This window comes from Hyperoodon ampullatus (assembly GCF_949752795.1).
Source record: "Hyperoodon ampullatus genome assembly, chromosome: 6".
Classification (NCBI taxonomy): Eukaryota; Metazoa; Chordata; class Mammalia; order Artiodactyla; family Ziphiidae; genus Hyperoodon; species Hyperoodon ampullatus.
The window spans coordinates 107,488,748-107,505,998 of record NC_136919.1 but is presented as its reverse complement, the minus strand read 5'-3'; the positions used below and the strand labels follow the sequence as shown (position 1 = coordinate 107,505,998).

The following is a 17,251-nucleotide window of genomic DNA, read 5'->3' as shown; positions in this document are numbered from 1 at the left end:
AAATAGCTGATAACTTTAACTTTAAAAAACAAACTCATTTTAATTGCTTATGTGAGAAAGCTGAAAGAGGGTATCAAGAAATGTATGCAGAAGATGTATCTACTCCTCAAGCAGTAATATTTTACAGTCACATTGATTGATCTGCAGTGGGGGAGGGGATAAATAGTTGGTTTTCACTAACATAACAGTAACTGTCCATGTTCTTTCTAACCAGGAAATATTAATTTCCGTCCACAACTTCCAAGTTCCCATCCTGTGGTAAGTGTTACTTAGCCATGCTGTTAAAAGTGAAACAGTTGTATATTAACATGATGAAAAGCATGTTTAGATAACAGGAGTCATGGTAATTGTTTTCATCACACTTGATAAACTGGGATTGTGGGTGTCAGCTAGAATCAGCCTATTTTCAGATCCGAGCTAGCCAACTTAACTTCTTAGGTAGGTTAAAATTCCTCCATTTTCTAAAAGTATACAAAATGACCATGCAACCCAGTGTTAAATCAGAAATATGCCTCCTGGCAGATTTGGGAAATGTAGCATATTGTTCAGGTTCAGTTCCTGATCTGTCCATGTGGAGGCATGTGCACGATCCATGTGACCACGTGCATGATGGTGTGGCGAGCCAAGTGTGTAAGACATCTCACTGAGGTAGACCACCCGACTCTTTTGGTTAAATCAACCAAGACATTGTTATCAGAAAAATCACCCTTTCCAGGAGAGCTGCTTTGGCCATACCTTGGTGGAGGAAGGCTTGGGATGGGGATGTTCTGTGCCATCACATGAGAGAAGCCCTTAGAGAAGGATGGAGTCAGGGGCTTGGCCAGAACCCACATCTCCCTCCTTGTCAATAGGAGGTGAGAATGTGGTTTGTCCACACTTCTCCACGTGGGTTTGCCCAACACATGCCTGATACTCCCAAAAAGAGAGAATTCCAGCTCTTTCCTCCCTCCAGACTGTTATGAGTTGACACACGGATTTATACTCCAAGCAGGAATGATGTCCTGCTACTTTAAGGGGGACCTCACTGTGGACATTTGATGCCCTTTAATGCCATCTGTGAGGAATGAAAATTACCCCATCGTGCGCTGTGCACTCTATACCTCACTTTCTGCCTGTTAACACTTAAAATCTGCAAAAGGCGGAATGCCCACTCTGCCCTCCGAGGGGGCTATTGACTTGCTCAGAAGCTGCAGCTAAGCTGAACCAGGCAGGTTCTCCGGGCACAGCCCCTGTCCCCAGACTGGGGGAACTGGAGCTTGCTAAAATACCAATGAACTTTGGGATCAACCTCTAAAATATAGCACCTTAATGGAGTCATCATTTTATTTTGCCCTTTATACAGCTCTTGGACCTGGCGAGTCAACTTTAAGGTTGTACCCATCATGAGACAGGTCCATTTTCCTCTAAGAGGCATGAGGGCTTAGGACTCAGCACTCTTAAAAGAATATCAAGCCCTCTATTTAACCTTGCATCACCTAATGGCCTCAAGGAGTTGGACATTTTGGAAAAACTTTTTATTGACTAGTGAAAAACATATAGGAAAAAAATGCATGTTCCCTAAGGGCCAAACTCAGTGAATTTCCACAAACATCATGGAACCAGCACCCACAAGAAGTAACAAAACTGGGCATGCAAAATTAGTTTCTTTAGGATGATTTGTCTTGAGTTTGTGACTTAATAATTCTGTATGAAAAGTCGGCTATTTAATGTAAAAGCTCAAATTTATAGCCTTCTATGGAAAATATTGCCCAAGTATTTTTCCAGATCCTTCTGCTCAAGTGGTCGGCTTTTCCTGAAGCCTTTCTAATGATCATGTGTTGCCCCTAGTGCATCTCATCAACAGAATCTGGAGGACGTTAGTGTAATTATAGAACAGGTTAAAATAGCATGTCATGTAAGGTAGCCTGTATTTGTTTTCTGAAACATTTTTTGTTCCTCTTTGCCGTTATGGTTTCTAGACTTGGTCAGCGGGTGGAATAATCTCAAGAATCAAATCATACTCCTTCCCAAAGCCTGGCCACAGAAAGGTGCTCAAACGTCCCCTGCTTGCTGTCCCTGACTAAGTGGTAGGACAGACCCGCACTCAGCACCCACACTCTGCCCTGTGGCTGCCCACTCCGTGTGCCCTGCTGCCGACCCTCCTGCTGCTCTGGTCTCATGTCCCTGCCATATGTAGCCGTCTTGGGCAGCCCATGCCCTGCTTTCTGTGTGGTCCGAGTCCCTTTCCTGCAAAGTCCATCACCGTGAGTGTGCTCTCTCCGCTATAATGTGCTCTTGGAACTCATTTCAGTCCATGCAATAGGTGGGAGGGAATTCTCATATGGGAAAGTCTTTTCAAAGCAAGCCAGAATCACATGCTGCAGCGTTATGGTAATTGCCTAGATAAATTACATGTTGGCGGAAGGAACAGCCAAGGTTGTGTGGATCCTGCCCAGGGACTACACAAGGCCATTGGATTTATAAATATCAAGTGCCACAGTCACTTCATTGTGGCTGTACAGTTCCAACACAAAACTTTAAATATAACATGTATAAAGACAAGGTGGAATTTGAGAATTAGAAATGCCGTTTTTATTTATGAGAGAGTGAAGCTGACATATAATGCATTTTCATAGTTTGCTCTATGATTGAATTATGAAAGAAATAAAAAGAAGTTCCTTTTTTAAAGATTTTCATTTATAATGAATCACCTCCCTCAAAAAATGTATTTATAACTTGTATATGGATTGTTTTTCTTTTTTTACTTTTTAGTTTTATCATTGGGGTTAAAATTGATTATTTTATTAGTAAGTCTTTCCATTCTCATATCGGTTGGTATTTTTCCAAACATTTCAGCATATAATTGAGTGTCAGTTCATGAAGCAGATTGCCTAAAGTACTAAGTAGAAACAACAGAAATAAAAAGCATAAAAGCCCTGAGATTTTCTTTCCAAGTGGCAGTCATATTCTAGATGTTCTCAATCGTGTTGACCACAGAACAGAGAAGTGAGTTTAGTGTGGTGTTTGAGGGGAAAAGTTATGTGATAAACCTGAAGGGAATAACTGTCTGTTTTGATATCATGCTCCCAGTCAGTGTGGATCAGCTTGTGGGAAACATCAACCATGAGGGGGCATCCCTTTTCGGGGGGGGAGGTGTGACAGTGAGGCCTACCCATGCCAGGGTGGCATGTTAGGAGTTGGGGACCAGGTTGTCAAGACAATACATGCTCTATGTTGGTGTTCCTTTTGCCCCATGACTTGTTGTTTGATTCAGGCCACCAGGGCCAGTACGTGATTGAGGCTTTGACCTTGAAGAGGTCAGCATTCCCCATGATCAAAGGCGAAACTCGTGGAGAGTTTCCACGGTGGCCACCTTCTGGCCCACATGGCTCTCGACCCCTGTTGGCATTCGCCCCTTCTCCTTGGACAGGGCTCACCTGGTTGCCAGGATGGCATCTCACCGGACCATTGTCTGGGGGAAATAGGTCAGATGGTACCCCATCAACTGAGGTGATTCAAAATGTGTTCTGGTTCAAGGTGCCTTCCAATCATGAGTCATCTTTTCAGGAGTCCTGATCAAATGCTGCATTGACGAAGCTTCATAGCACAACTCAGGGAGGGACACTGAGTTGCCCATGCATGGTGCCCCATCAGCAGGCCCAGAACGTTTCGCTCGCCTGGCTTCCTTGGCCCCTCCACGCACCAGGTCTAACTGGCAGCCATGGAGGAGACTCCGTGGGTGTGGGCCACACCCCTGGCTCCCACCGCTTGTTTCTTCATCGTTCTCTTTATCATGGCCCACAGCTGGTGTGCCAACACATAGCCCTTCACCCTGCGCAGTCCCAGAGATGAGCAGTTTCACTGCAGACAGAGTAGACATAGCAATCCACATTTATCTTGATTCTGTGGTTTCCAAGGGCATCATTCAGGGTTCAACCAGGGAAGCATGACCAGTCAGAGATTGATGCGTGAAAGACACACAGCACACTCATGCACATACACACACATAGGTACATACATAACACACACATGTACATATTTATACATACACACATCTGTATACATGTACACACACACAGATATACAGACTTATCACTAGGACTTGCCTTACGCAACTGTAGGGGCAAGTTCAATGTCCATAGAGCAGATCATCAGGAAGGGAGGATGAGCAGGGTGGAAGCACTCAGGGAAGAGCCAAAGCTGTCATTCACAGCCAGCCAAGGGTCAGTCACCCCTCTCCCCTTGGTGCACTTTCTCTCTCAGGAAAGCCTCAGTCTCTCCTAAGGACTCTTGACTGATTAAGCCAGGCCCATCCAGGATAATCTCCTTAAATTAAATCATCAAATTAAGGATTTTAATTACCTCTTCAAAATCCCTCCACAGCAGTACCAAGATCACAGTTTGATTCATTAACACAGGAATATCATTCAGGCTAGCCAGGTTGACACATCAAAATGCCATCACCCCAGGAAACAGTAACCCAGCACTGTGAGGAGACAGGCCCCACTCCCACCCCTGTCCTTGTCCCAAGCAGGCTGAAGCCAGCTCAGGTCACCCACAGTGACTAAAGAAATATACAGAAAATAAGTTTTAGTAGATCTTTAAATTAAAGAAGAACATGTCTAAGGAAAGTTGAAGAAAATATCAGTAAGACTGCCTAAAAATAAAATATGTGTGGATAAGAACCATAACATCATCAAAAGAAACATAATAAACTTGGAATAAGTATTAGTAATGATGATACATATATAAGGTTAATATCTTTAATATGTAAGGAGTTTCTATAAATCAACAAAAGTTTTAACTAACAGATTAATGGGCAATAGTTTATAGTAAAGCAAACATAAATAGCTCTTAAACATAGGAAAAGCTGTTCCATTTCATATAAGAGAAATGCAAGTTAAAACTGTGGGACTCCTTTATGTCTGCCTGTGAAACTGATCCAAATAAACAAGCTTGGTGACACCACACAACAAGGCTGTGGTGAGTAAGCACAGCTGTAATTTATTGGAGAAGTGTGAAATGGTACAATCTCTAAGAAAAGCAATCTCACAACATCCATCAAAATTGAGAGTACATATAACCTCTTAACTACAATTTTACTTCTAAGTATTTATCATACAGATATTCTTGCATTTATGTGTAATCGTGTATACATGAAAATGTTTATTCTAACGTATCATTGACAAAATCTGGAAATAATTTAAAAGTCAAGCAATGAGAAATAAATGAAATCAGCTACAATAAAATTCATACTGTGATGGTTAGCTGAGATCTAGAATTGTTTCCAAAATACAATGTTAATTGAAGACAACAAAGTCATGCACATATATATGTGCTGATATAGTGTAGAATGTTCCAGAAGAATACAGAAAATACTGATAACACTAGTTGCCTTGGGAGTAGGAAATGGGGTGTCAAGCAGACCCACTTTTCATAGTTGTGCCTTTTAAAATTTGCCCCTCCTAAATTATTTAATCAATTTTAAAGGATAATTAAATATTAGAAACTAATCTGATTAATACTGTAGAAGTACTTTTCTGGCTAAAAGAGGACTGTTGTCTATTTATTTTTAAAGCATGCTACTGCTGTTTCTTTTTTTAATTTATTATTTATTTATTTATTTATTTTTATTTTTTGGCTGCATCGGGTCCTAGTTGCGGCACGTGAGCTCTTTGTTGAGGCATGCAGGATCTTTCGTTGCGGTGCGCAGGCTCTTGTTGTGGTGCATGATCTTCTCTCTAGTTGTGGCATGGGGGTTTTCTCTTCTCTAGTTGTGGCGCGCAAGCTCCAGAGCGCATGGGCTCTGTAGTTTGTGGCACGCGGGCTCTGTAGTTGAGACGTCTGAGCTCAGTAGTTGTGGTGCACGGGCTTAGTCGTCCCAAGGCATGTGGGATCTTAGTTCCCTGACCAGGACTGAACCTGCGTCCCCTGCACTGTAAGGTGGATTCTTTACCACTTCCCGGGACCACCAAGGAAGTCCCTATGTAAATTTATAACAACTTTGAAGTATGCATTGAATTTTCATAAATATCAAAGATATCAATAGTTAATTGATAAAGGTAGGATTGTGTGATTTAAGCAATGGATTAAAAATATTTTAATTGCTCACCAGAAATATTTTAGGAGAACTAATACTTATGTTTTCACAAATAGAAGGGGAATTTTCCATTATTTAACCAGTCATGAGAAAAGACTGTGGGAATTATGTCAGATATCCCATTTGTTAAGCTAAGGTGTAAATAATTTTCTTGAATTTGTTAATTTGATCAATATGAATAGTTGTTTTTAATAATTCAGGCACAAAATGGACATGTTAGAACTTGACTTAACTCTAGCATGTAGGTAGTTAATGACAAGTGTTGTTTGATTTGCAGAATATTATTAATCAGATAATTTGAAAGTCCATAATAAAAACTTTAGGGCAGGTGTATTTTTCTTCTCTTTAGAGATTAGTACGTTTTAACACTTAAAAATATAAATGGATTTAACTGAAAAATAAAAGTATAATTCACCCTCTCCTTACCCCTTGCCATCACTTACTCTAAGGACTTGTAGTCCTTACAGGAATAAAATTTCTCCTGTTATTAGCCTTGGAATATTTTTCTTTGCTACTTTTAAGTGCATAAACCTATCCTATTAAGGATGATTGGCAGAGTTGGAGCAACAGCAGCCTTAGAGACTGTGCTTCTGTTTCACAGTTCAAAGGCACAGTCTCTAAGATGAGACATAGCATTCACATTTATCTTAGTTGTGGAAAAGGGTTCCAGAATTTCAAGTTAAAACCCATTTTACATGTTTTATTCCAACACATACATTGCTGGTTGGAATATTTTAAGACATTTTCATACACGATTCACTAGTGTTCAGCTGGGAGAGAGAAAGAAGAAGTTCTTAAGTCATACCCATTTACTTGGTAATGTGGGAGCAGTGGACCAGACCCCTGAGAAAATATTTCCACATCATTATAAAGGGCCAGATTTTAGATCTTTGCTTCTAAGGTGAGGGAAGATTAATTATGAGGGTGAAGTGTTTATTTTCACGGATCTGAAGCAAACCTAAAATTATCTCATACCCTGGCCAAGAAGAGTCTGCCTTCACCTGTGGAACCTTAGTCCCCATTGGGACCACGGTCATTCCACCAGAGACCAGAACCATGTCTGGTTTGGGCAGCCAATATTTCTGAAGCCTACTGGCTCTTTTTGTCACTTCAATTGTGACAAATATGTTGTCATCTTTATTACTGCTGTTGCCTGATTTGAAAATGTCTTTTAAGAAGTCTGAAAATTAAAGTGTATAAATGGCCATCAGAACACCTAGCAATACTCCCCAATCAGGAAACTCTGAATTAGCCTACCAGCTCCATAAGGGCAATATTTTTTTCTCTCTTTTGTTCACTTCTGAATGTGCACTTCTTAGAAACCGGCATGGAAAGAATATTTGTCAAATATATATCCTACTTGCAGTTAAGCCTGGCCAGTCAGAGATCACAGATCACAATTTATAACCGAAACAAATATTCTTTTTATTGTTGTGGAGTGATCTGTTTTTACCTGCATTTGCAAAACTTAAAGAAATATCGCAAATTGCTCTTTGGAAGGTGGAAAGCTAAGGTAGCTAGTGCCATCTAGTGGTGTCCTGCAGCTTTGACTTCTGTTTCGAATACCAGCAAAAATGGGGAAAAAAGCAAGTCAACATTTCATTTATACCTTGTTCTCTGTGTAGAAAAGGGGATGCTATTGATTAGGGCAGAATAAGTTATCAAATACAAAGAAGAAAGAATAATGACAAGTGATAGACTGGACCAGCAAACTGGACCAGCAATGTGTTTTTCATTAAATTAACATTTCTTTATATTCTAAGTATTAACAATTCTTTGATAATTTATCATTTTGCCTTAGAGCTCGTTCTTTACAAAGTCCTCAAATTCTTCTTTTCAACTGAGCATTTGATTCCAGAGGGCTTTTGTCATTGTTTTACTAATGGCATATTCACCGAGTACTCTGGGAAGGATGAAACTTGTATTTTCTATCGTCATCTTCATATAAAGTCAATACTACCCTTTTAACAGACACAGCAGAAAACCTCCCATTTCTTCCAAAGAACAGTCTCTCAAGTGTACTTCCATCCTTTGTCCCAGTCAGGGCAGGGAGGGCCTAGGGGTCCACACAGGGAGCTAATGTGGTTATTGAGAGAAATTCAAGGTTCAGGCTGCAAAGACTCATAGTCAAGGGGTGGTCCGTGTGGGCAGCGTTGAAATGAAGTCCTGAACCACCGCAGCTTAAAAGATGGGACCCAACTTTTCAAAGAAGACCCCTAACCCGTTTCCTTATCCATAGCCAAGACAGATGAGGGGTGAGCACCACACAGCTAATCAGAGTGTACATTACTCTGTCCAGGGCTTTAGGCAAACTGTGTCCGTCCCTACTGATTCTTACTCCTCGTGTCCTAGTATCCTTTTCAGTACTTTTTACACCCCTACCTCTGTTTTTAAATTCTCCCCCATAGGATTCATATGACAGGTAATTGCATTTTGAGTTCATTGTAACAGCCTTTATGAAGTCCTCCTGCTCTGGAGAACATTCCATCAGGGTGGAGAGGCTGTAGCCCCGGGATACATCTCTAAATGAACAAAGGGTGGGAGGTCTTCCAGTCAAGAGAAGGGGTGCTGGTGCCCTCTCTTTGTCCCTGATGGTTGGTCCTGGTGTCTTGAAGTTTTGTCTCTTTGGATTCAGAACCTCCCTACCTCGAGGGGAAATCAGAGAAATTGAAATGATAGTCAGTGTGAACCTAAAAGAGACCTTTTTTTAAATTTTGAAAACTATTTCCATCTTGGAGTTTGATTGCCAGAGGGAACTGAGCAGAGCAGGAGGATGGCAAGCCTTGGGAATTACCTAGTTTCTCCTAGGACAGTTCTGTTGAGACAGGATAATTATTTTATAAATGAGACGTGAGCTCACAGCACGTCTGATAATCTTGTAATTATATGTAAATTTTTATAAGCGGTATATTGTCATTTGGAATTATCCACACCTATTTGTTAATATAAGACCTTGAGAGAGAATTCAGTTTTAAATCACATTATTTTACACTTCACATCTCCCAGTTTGAAGAGTATCTCCATTCATTCATTCATTCATCATGTGTTTGTTGAACCCATTTTTGTTTAGCATCAGTGGTGGGTTGAGTGAACCAAATTAAGTAGAAAAGCTCTAATTCAGTGAATAAATGACTATGCCCCCTGTAACTTATATTCTGTTTTCATTCTTAATATATCATAGCTACTTCTATTAAACAGTTTGATAAGAATGCTGAGACAGTCGTCAGAAAATGGATCCAATGACATCCCATTGACACATAAGAGCGAATGTCCTGTAGGCTGTCAGAAGGGCCTTTGCCCAGTGAGCAGTGGCTCTTTAGAGCTCGGTAGGCAGGAGGAAGGTTTGGAGACAAGTGGAAACGTGGCAGCAGTGATGCATTGTGACTTTGTTACTGTAGTTTTGGTTCCCGGGCTTGGGATATCAGGAAGGCAGCAGAAGATTCAGTGTGTGCCGGGAGATAAGTGACTGTGTAAAATTAAGCTTACTGTCTCTGTTTCTTTAAATTTCTCCAAAATCTGGCAGTATCTCATTCCTTCGTGGCCAGTGTTTGGGCACTGCTAAGGTAAATAGATATATACAATTTCCACTCACTCATGCCAAAAAAATAGTTTGAATCGTGGTTTTCCCATGAACCAAATTTAGTAGCAATACCCTTGTTTTAAGTTGGGGTGAAGGTGGATCAGACAGACTTTGAGATAGAGACTTTCAGAAGGGAAAGGATATAGGAATGTAACAGTGGATTTTCCCCCCATTATTTCATGCTGCAAACTGTTGCAAATTGAATAAATAATAGGGAAGGTTGCCATTAATAATGGCCAGCAAGGCTTTCTCTCCATATGCTTCAGTTACCTGCTCTGGGTACAAGGAAGAATTACTTTCCTGCTGGCTAGCAAAAAAGAGGCTTCCCCAGGCTTACCTGGTGGCGTGGTGGTTGAGAGTCCGCCTGCCGATGCAGGGGACACGGGTTCGTGCCCTGATCCGGGAGGATCCCACGTGCCGCGGAGCGGCTGGGTCTGTGAGCCATGGCCACTGAGCCTGCGCGTCTGGAGCCTGTGCTCCGCAACGGGAGAGGCCACAACAGTGAGAGGCCCACGTACCAAAAAAAAAAGAAAAAGAGGCTTCCCCATCTCACAGGGTCCATGATGATGATGATGATTACGACAATGATGAAGATCAACAGCAGGGGCAGTGGACCCTGGGCTGCTGGCAGCTGCTTCCTCTTGGGACCTCTAGCTTACTGACCAGTGCTACCTCTGGCATCTACCCAAAAGTTGCTACATCTCCATGGATGATAAAGAGATAAGAGGATACTAGTAAGGCATAGATATTTGGAGTTGGGGAGTGGGTGGGAGCAGCTGGTGGATACCTACTGTTTCTTTTTAAATCACTTCCCTACAATATAAAATTAAAGAGAAAGAAGTCATGGAGGAAAACAAATCCAAAGGGATAATGAGAATCTTCAGCATCTTTGAGCAAGTGGAAGTAGGATTTGAAAGGGCATGTAAGTAGGAAGGAATACGACCCAAACAGTTATGATTAATTTTCTCACAATGGGACCCTTGCCTGCCCCTTTCTTTGTGGGAGCAAGAGCTTTATTTAACCCTCACAGCATCCCATCAGTTGCCCGAAGAATGAGATAAGCCATGTCATTGTTGTTTTCCTATCTCTTTTCCTAGTTCCTTCCTTTGTCTTCCCTGCTTAAGTTAAAATGTGATTATTTGGAAATAAAAATAATTACGCAGATCAACTCAACAGTGTTAATCCCTGAAGAAAAGTGAGCTGTTATCATTTGTGTGCCTCAGGGCTCCTCATCCCAAAGGCCAGAAAGTTCGGTGACGTTCAACCCTTATGAGCCAGACGGAGGGCCCTGGGCCAACGAAAGAGGTGAGAGACGCACCTTTAGTCCCTGGGTGTTCACAGCACAGAACTGTCTCCCACAGTCCCTTGCCAATTGCAGGGTGGGCTCACCCCACTGTCAGCAGCTGTAACATAGCACTGGTTAGCAGCAAGTAGTCCTGTCATCTGGTGGCAGGGGACAGATGCCACGTGTCTGTGAGCAGCGCTGTCTGTTGGATGAAATGGTCTGTACAGCTTCCCTCACAATAAATTGGCCACGTTGAAAATATCCTTCAATCCTGCTGCTTCAGGATTTCTCACCTCTTGCAACAATAACTGATACTACTCAAAGTTTCCATTTCTAAGATCCTGTTCTTGGAAAAATGTCTGTGTTCAGGAATACGTTTCAGCAAGAGGTGCAGAAATAAATGGGTGACTGGTAAAAACTGAAGGAATGTCTGAGTTTTTGGAATTCAACACATGTTCAGGGAATTGTAGTGATTCTGTGAGGCCAGGAGAGGATAGGATTCAGGGAGGCACCCCCTCAAACTCAATAGGCCTCTACTAGACTGATCAGAAATGGGGCCTCTGGGTGACCTTCTTAGGTTTTCTAGGTGGCCCCAGGTTTTTTTTAATTGGTGAACTTGGTCTGTTTAATGCTACAAAAAAAAGCACCCCCAAACTTAGTAGCTTAAATCAACAACAATCATTTAATTATCTCATGCAGATCATGAATCTGGACAAGGCTGAGCTGTTCCGTGGTGGCTCAGGGCCTCTTGAAGGGAGATTGGGGGTGGAGCTGGGCCAGCAGGGGGTGGAGGCCATGGTGAGACTGGGGCCGGGGCTCCGGTGGGTGACCAGCATCTCCTTGTCTCCACAGAGCCTCGGAGGCTCTCAGTCTGGTCTCTTCGCCTGGGCTGGCTGGAACATTCTCACAGCATAGAAGGGGTCAGGCAGTTGGACAATTGCATAGCATCTGAAGCTTCAAGAGGCAGATTTCTAGCAACCCAGGCAGAAGGTGCATGGCCTTTTAGGACCTTGCCTGAGTATATCACAGACATCACTTCTGATATACTCTATTGGTTGACATGATTACAAAAGCCACTGAGGTGAGGTGACATAGATTCCACCTCTCAGTGAAGGAGGGTCACAATTTTCAGACATAGTTTAAAGCCACCATGGCCCATTAGGAGGGCCCCATCTGTCTTTGCCTCTGGCAGGAAGACCCTTTCTCGATGTTCATTAGTGCAAGAACAGGGGTCAAGTACAACAGGGATGAAGAGCTTTTTCCTACCCTGCTACCAGCTGCCTTGAGTGCCTTGAGCGCTCACAGACACCATAACTGCCCAAGGTAACCAAGGTCTTAAAAGGCAAGCTGTGAGCCCAGGAGGTAGAGGTGGGGGGGACGATGGCAGTTTCATGGGGGATCCAGCCCCAGGGTTGTGCATTTCTTGACTGCGTTGCAGAAGCCCAGAGAGAAGCCTTGCCCATGGACACCGAGGTCTATGAAAGCCCCTATGCAGACCCTGAGGAGATCAGACCCAAAGAGGTCTACCTGGACCGGAAGCTGCTGACCCTGGAGGACAAGGAACTGGGCTCTGGGAACTTTGGGACGGTGAAGAAGGGCTACTACCAGATGAAAAAGTAAGTCAAAGCTGTGCCCCATCACAGCACACTCATTCTCATGTGAGCTTACATTCTAGAAACTACCACATATACATGTATTGTGTTTATTTAATCTCAAATGCAAAATTTAACCTGGCATGGCTAAATCCTTTGTTATCAGCAGTGTAGTTTTTGTTCATTTCTGGTACAATTGAAGTGAAAGCATCCATTATATATATTAACTGTGTATGTAATAATTATATACATATTAGTTTAGATGTATTATGTGTCCCTTCCAGAGGATTAGAAAATAGAAACAAGCAAAATATAAGAAAATAAAAACATCCTATTTTACCACTCAAACACCACTACTTTTAACAAACGTGTCTATATGTTTTTGGATCTTTATATGTACACACATGCACATATGTACTAATTAATTAAAATGCAATCATTCAATGATAACCCAGTGTTTTCACTTATTTTCTTTGATTTTTAAAAATTGTGTCTCATTTCCCTTAACCAGAAAATTCTTGATTACAAATATCCTTAGCATAATTATTTGCTTTATCCTGTAATTTCAAATAATAGTATATATTACATAACAGTTAGAATTGCTAAATTACTAAAAATCTCTTTGTACTTCATTTGGTCTTTAGAAGGCATCCAACAGGGAATGTTCAGTAAAAGTACTGGTTCCTAAGTACTTTGAAAAATACTGGTTTCTAAAGTCCTTTGAAACAAATCTTCTCTGTAAATCTGTTTGATAGGAATATAATTGGGTTTGGTTGTTTGATGCTATTTTAAATTTAAGGAATTTGTGAAAAATTTTTTTCTTGACCCTTGAATCATGTAAATGATTCAAGGGTCAAAAATATAGACAAAAGTATGCACAGAAACTTACGCTTTTAATCCTGCCCCTTCCACCGTATGTGTGTGTGGATACGTGTGTGTGTGTATATATATATATATATATATGTGTGTGTGTGTGTGTGTGTGTGTATGTATATATATATGTGTGTGTGTGTGTGTGTGTGTGTATGTATATATATATGTGACTGCTATGCTTATTTTTAAATATATGTGTATACATATATATATCACAGTTATTTTGTAAAATGAATATAAATTATCCTGTATTAAGGTATAGATTTTCTCAACTAGTTTGTGATACTCAAATTCCTTGCTTAATTAAATATATAAATTAACATAGATATAACTATAGATACATAATTTCAGCCAGAGGTTTGGGGAGAGGAGAGGCCATATAGGTGAATTGGGGGCAAAATGATGTCTTTACAATACTGAGTCTTCCAATCCATAACAGTGACCCATCCTTCCATTTACTTGGGTCTTTTATTTCTCTGAGCAGAGTTGTTTAGTTTTTTTGGGTAGAGGTCTTGTACAACTTCTTTGTTGGATTCATTCATAGGTATTTAGTATTTTTGATGTTAATATATGTGGTATAATTTAAAATTTTTTACTTGTTATTCCTTGGCATTGCTTGAATGCAGGAATATGACTGGTTTAGTCTGTTGACCTGATGCCCAGCAACTTTGCTTAAAGTCCCCTATTATTTCTCACGTATTATTTCCAGTAGTTTATCTATGTATTCTTTGACCCAGAAATAGATCATCTATAAATAACAACAGTTTTATTTCATCCCGTCCAATCCTTATATTTTTATATTTCTTCCTTGCCTTATTGTACTAACTAGGAACTGTGGTTCAGTGTTGAATAAAAGTGGCAGTAGCCTCATTCCTCCTTCCTGATTTCAGGGGGAAAACTTTCCACATTTCACCATTAGGTTTATAGCTACTGTTTGTCAGATTATGAAAGTTTCCTTCTATTCTACTTTTCTGAGGGATTTGTTTTTAATCCTAAATGTGTATTACATTCTTTGTGTGTACTTTTTCTCCTCTGCTGCTAGGACCACAGGCTTTTTCTCCTTTATTGTGTTCATGTGGTGAATTATACTGATTGACTTTCAGATGTTCAACCCACCTTGCATTCCTGGAATAAACCCATCTTGTTCATGAATTATATATTCATCATATCTTTTTCATAAATCACTGAATTTAATTTATTAATATTTCCCTTTGAATTTTTACATCTACGTTCATGAGGGATATCAGTAAATTATTTTCTTGTAATTTCTCTTTTTTTTTATGAGGTTAATGTCATCCTCATAAAATGAGTTGAGAAGTTCCCTTCCTCTTTTTGTTTCTGGAAGAGTTTGTGGGTGTTCTCGCTTCCTTAAATATTGGGAAGAATCAAGAAGTTTTTGCTTGTTAATTTTTACCCCTACCTCACACCATACATGAAACCAGTTCCAGGTGGATGGCAGACTGAAATGTGAAACGTAAAACAATAAACTGTCTAGAGATAGCATAGGATAATATTTCCTTGGTCTCAGGAAGAGGATGCAGGGGGCTCCTAGGGTGCTGGTGATGCTGTGTATCTCTATATGTGTAGGAGCTATAGCATGTGTCCAATGTGTAAACACTCTTCGGAGTTCTGCACTGAAGCTGTATGTTCTTTTCTGAATGTATGTCAGACTTAGTCTGTTACTCTGTTATTTTACCTATTTTATGGGATAGTTCTGTTTTTATTCTCCCATTTCAGAGTTCAACAAAAGAGGTATATTTCTTGTATTTGTGGGAACTGTATCATGGAGAGATGCAGTTTCTCAAATCATACGTAGTTAAGTTGCATTTATTTATTTAAGCCCCACTATATCAGAATATTTTCAAGAGTTGAAACATGACCCAGGTGATGTTTTTATTAGAAAATGGAAAGTAATTATTTTTTTTCAAACTTGTTGAAGTGTGCTTAAAGTTAGCAAAGCTCAGTTTTTAAAAGTGTTTTAATGAGCTTTAACAGTATATGTTTTTTAATTCTCCAGCTAGAAATTCATTGTAACATATATTAAAGGCATGTTGTATTTACATACATTACACATAATCTGAGATGATAAATCTCAAGATGTTACTGGAATTCATGTATGTCATAGTTTGTAAAGTTTGTTAGAAAGTTATTTAAATATTCTACAATGTGTTGGCTTTCTGCTTGGTTGGGGCATTCTTCAGCACTCTCCCATTATTTTTAACCAATTGGGTGTTACTCTCTTTGTCTATAAAATGAGAGAACATGAGTGGAAAATTAGTCATGTATAACATGCCTTCTTAAGACACATTTCCATTCTGTGGCAGATATTTCTATAACATCATTTCTAGCATAGGAATTATGCTTCATGAAAGATAGTTACCTACATGTGAGCCACTTTGAAAAGTTTCTTATGTGTTGTGATTTCTTTTGCAGAGTTGTGAAAACAGTGGCTGTGAAAATCCTGAAAAACGAGGCCAATGACCCCGCTCTTAAAGATGAGTTATTAGCAGAAGCAAACGTCATGCAGCAACTTGACAACCCTTACATTGTGCGCATGATTGGGATATGCGAAGCCGAGTCCTGGATGCTGGTTATGGAGATGGCGGAACTTGGTCCACTGAACAAATATTTACAGCAGAACAGGTATCCTTAGGTACCCAAGAAGCTCATACTGTGAGGGGCAGGGCCCACCTGCCCAATGCACATCATAACCTGATTTCTACAGGAAGCCTTGTCTCCTCCCACACCTTCCCAGGGTTGGTCCACACTCAGGGAGACAAGAGAGCTGTAGTCTTTGGACCAAGTGCTCTTTAGTTCTTAATGTGTAAAGAAAAACTCTAATCCAACAATTTGGTCTCCTTTGCTCACTCTATACTGGCCTGGTGATAGAATCAGCCTTAGACTATCTTGGCAAGCAGTCTCCCCTCACCAAGCAGAACAAACATGCTCTTTTGAAAAGAAATATTTAAATAAACATTTTATAAAAGAAAACAGTGATATTTTACATGTCTGGCTGACCTCTACATTCCCTTGAGTAATTACTTCTGAAAACATCCGTTGCTATTAGTTGATTACAACCATCGATGGAGTAATCATTCTGTGCTCATCTCCAGCCATGGTTGAGGTGGAGGAACTCACGTGGAATAAGTCATAATAATAGCCACTGATTACTTTATCCCATTTGCTACATTATGTTTATACTTAACTGAGACTCAGGGTTGGTTTTGCTAGCTGTCCAATATTGGAAGGGGGATTCCAACTGAAGCCTGGCTCTTGGTGAGCCAGGTCTGACCACCCCATTATACTGCTTTTCATGCAATTCAAAGCACACCTTGAAAATTCTACCAGCTGAACACCAGTCACCACCATTTGTGACTCTTGCTTAAGAAGAATAGGAAGTGAGTGGGTTCATATTCTGTGTGCATGGTTGGTTGTTCTAAAATGGACTTTTGTTCACTATCACTAATAACACATTTGTGACTTTCAGGCATGTCAAGGATAAGAACATCATAGAGCTGGTTCATCAGGTGGCTATGGGAATGAAGTATTTGGAAGAGTGTAATTTTGTGCACAGAGATCTGGCTGCAAGAAATGTATTGCTGGTTACTCAACATTATGCCAAGATCAGTGATTTTGGACTTTCCAAAGCACTTCGTGCTGATGAAAACTACTACAAGGTAGGAAAAACTTAGCCAATATTCAGAGTATCAGGTAGTAAAAATCTGAAATGCAAATGTATGTTTTCTTAATTTATTATGGTAGGATTTCAAGAAGCAATTTCCCTATTTAAAAATAACTATGTAAGAAATTTTCTTCTTAAGCTTTGATTCTACTGTTTAAAG

The 17,251-nt window shown here is 40.4% G+C and overlaps 1 protein-coding gene across 1 annotated transcript in view; it reads left to right on the top strand.

Annotated features, from left to right (window-relative positions):
* SYK (spleen associated tyrosine kinase) overlaps nt 1–17,251 on the top strand; it is a gene marked incomplete at both ends in the record, with an annotated part of 59,478 nt that overhangs the window by 26,593 nt on the left and 15,634 nt on the right. Inside the window, 6 exons of the mRNA XM_079705842.1 lie at nt 215–258; nt 1,959–2,027; nt 10,883–10,964; nt 12,383–12,560; nt 15,843–16,052; nt 16,897–17,086. Of these exons, the coding sequence (XP_079561968.1) occupies nt 215–258; nt 1,959–2,027; nt 10,883–10,964; nt 12,383–12,560; nt 15,843–16,052; nt 16,897–17,086 (773 nt within the window). The remainder of the gene's footprint in view (nt 1–214; nt 259–1,958; nt 2,028–10,882; nt 10,965–12,382; nt 12,561–15,842; nt 16,053–16,896; nt 17,087–17,251) is intronic.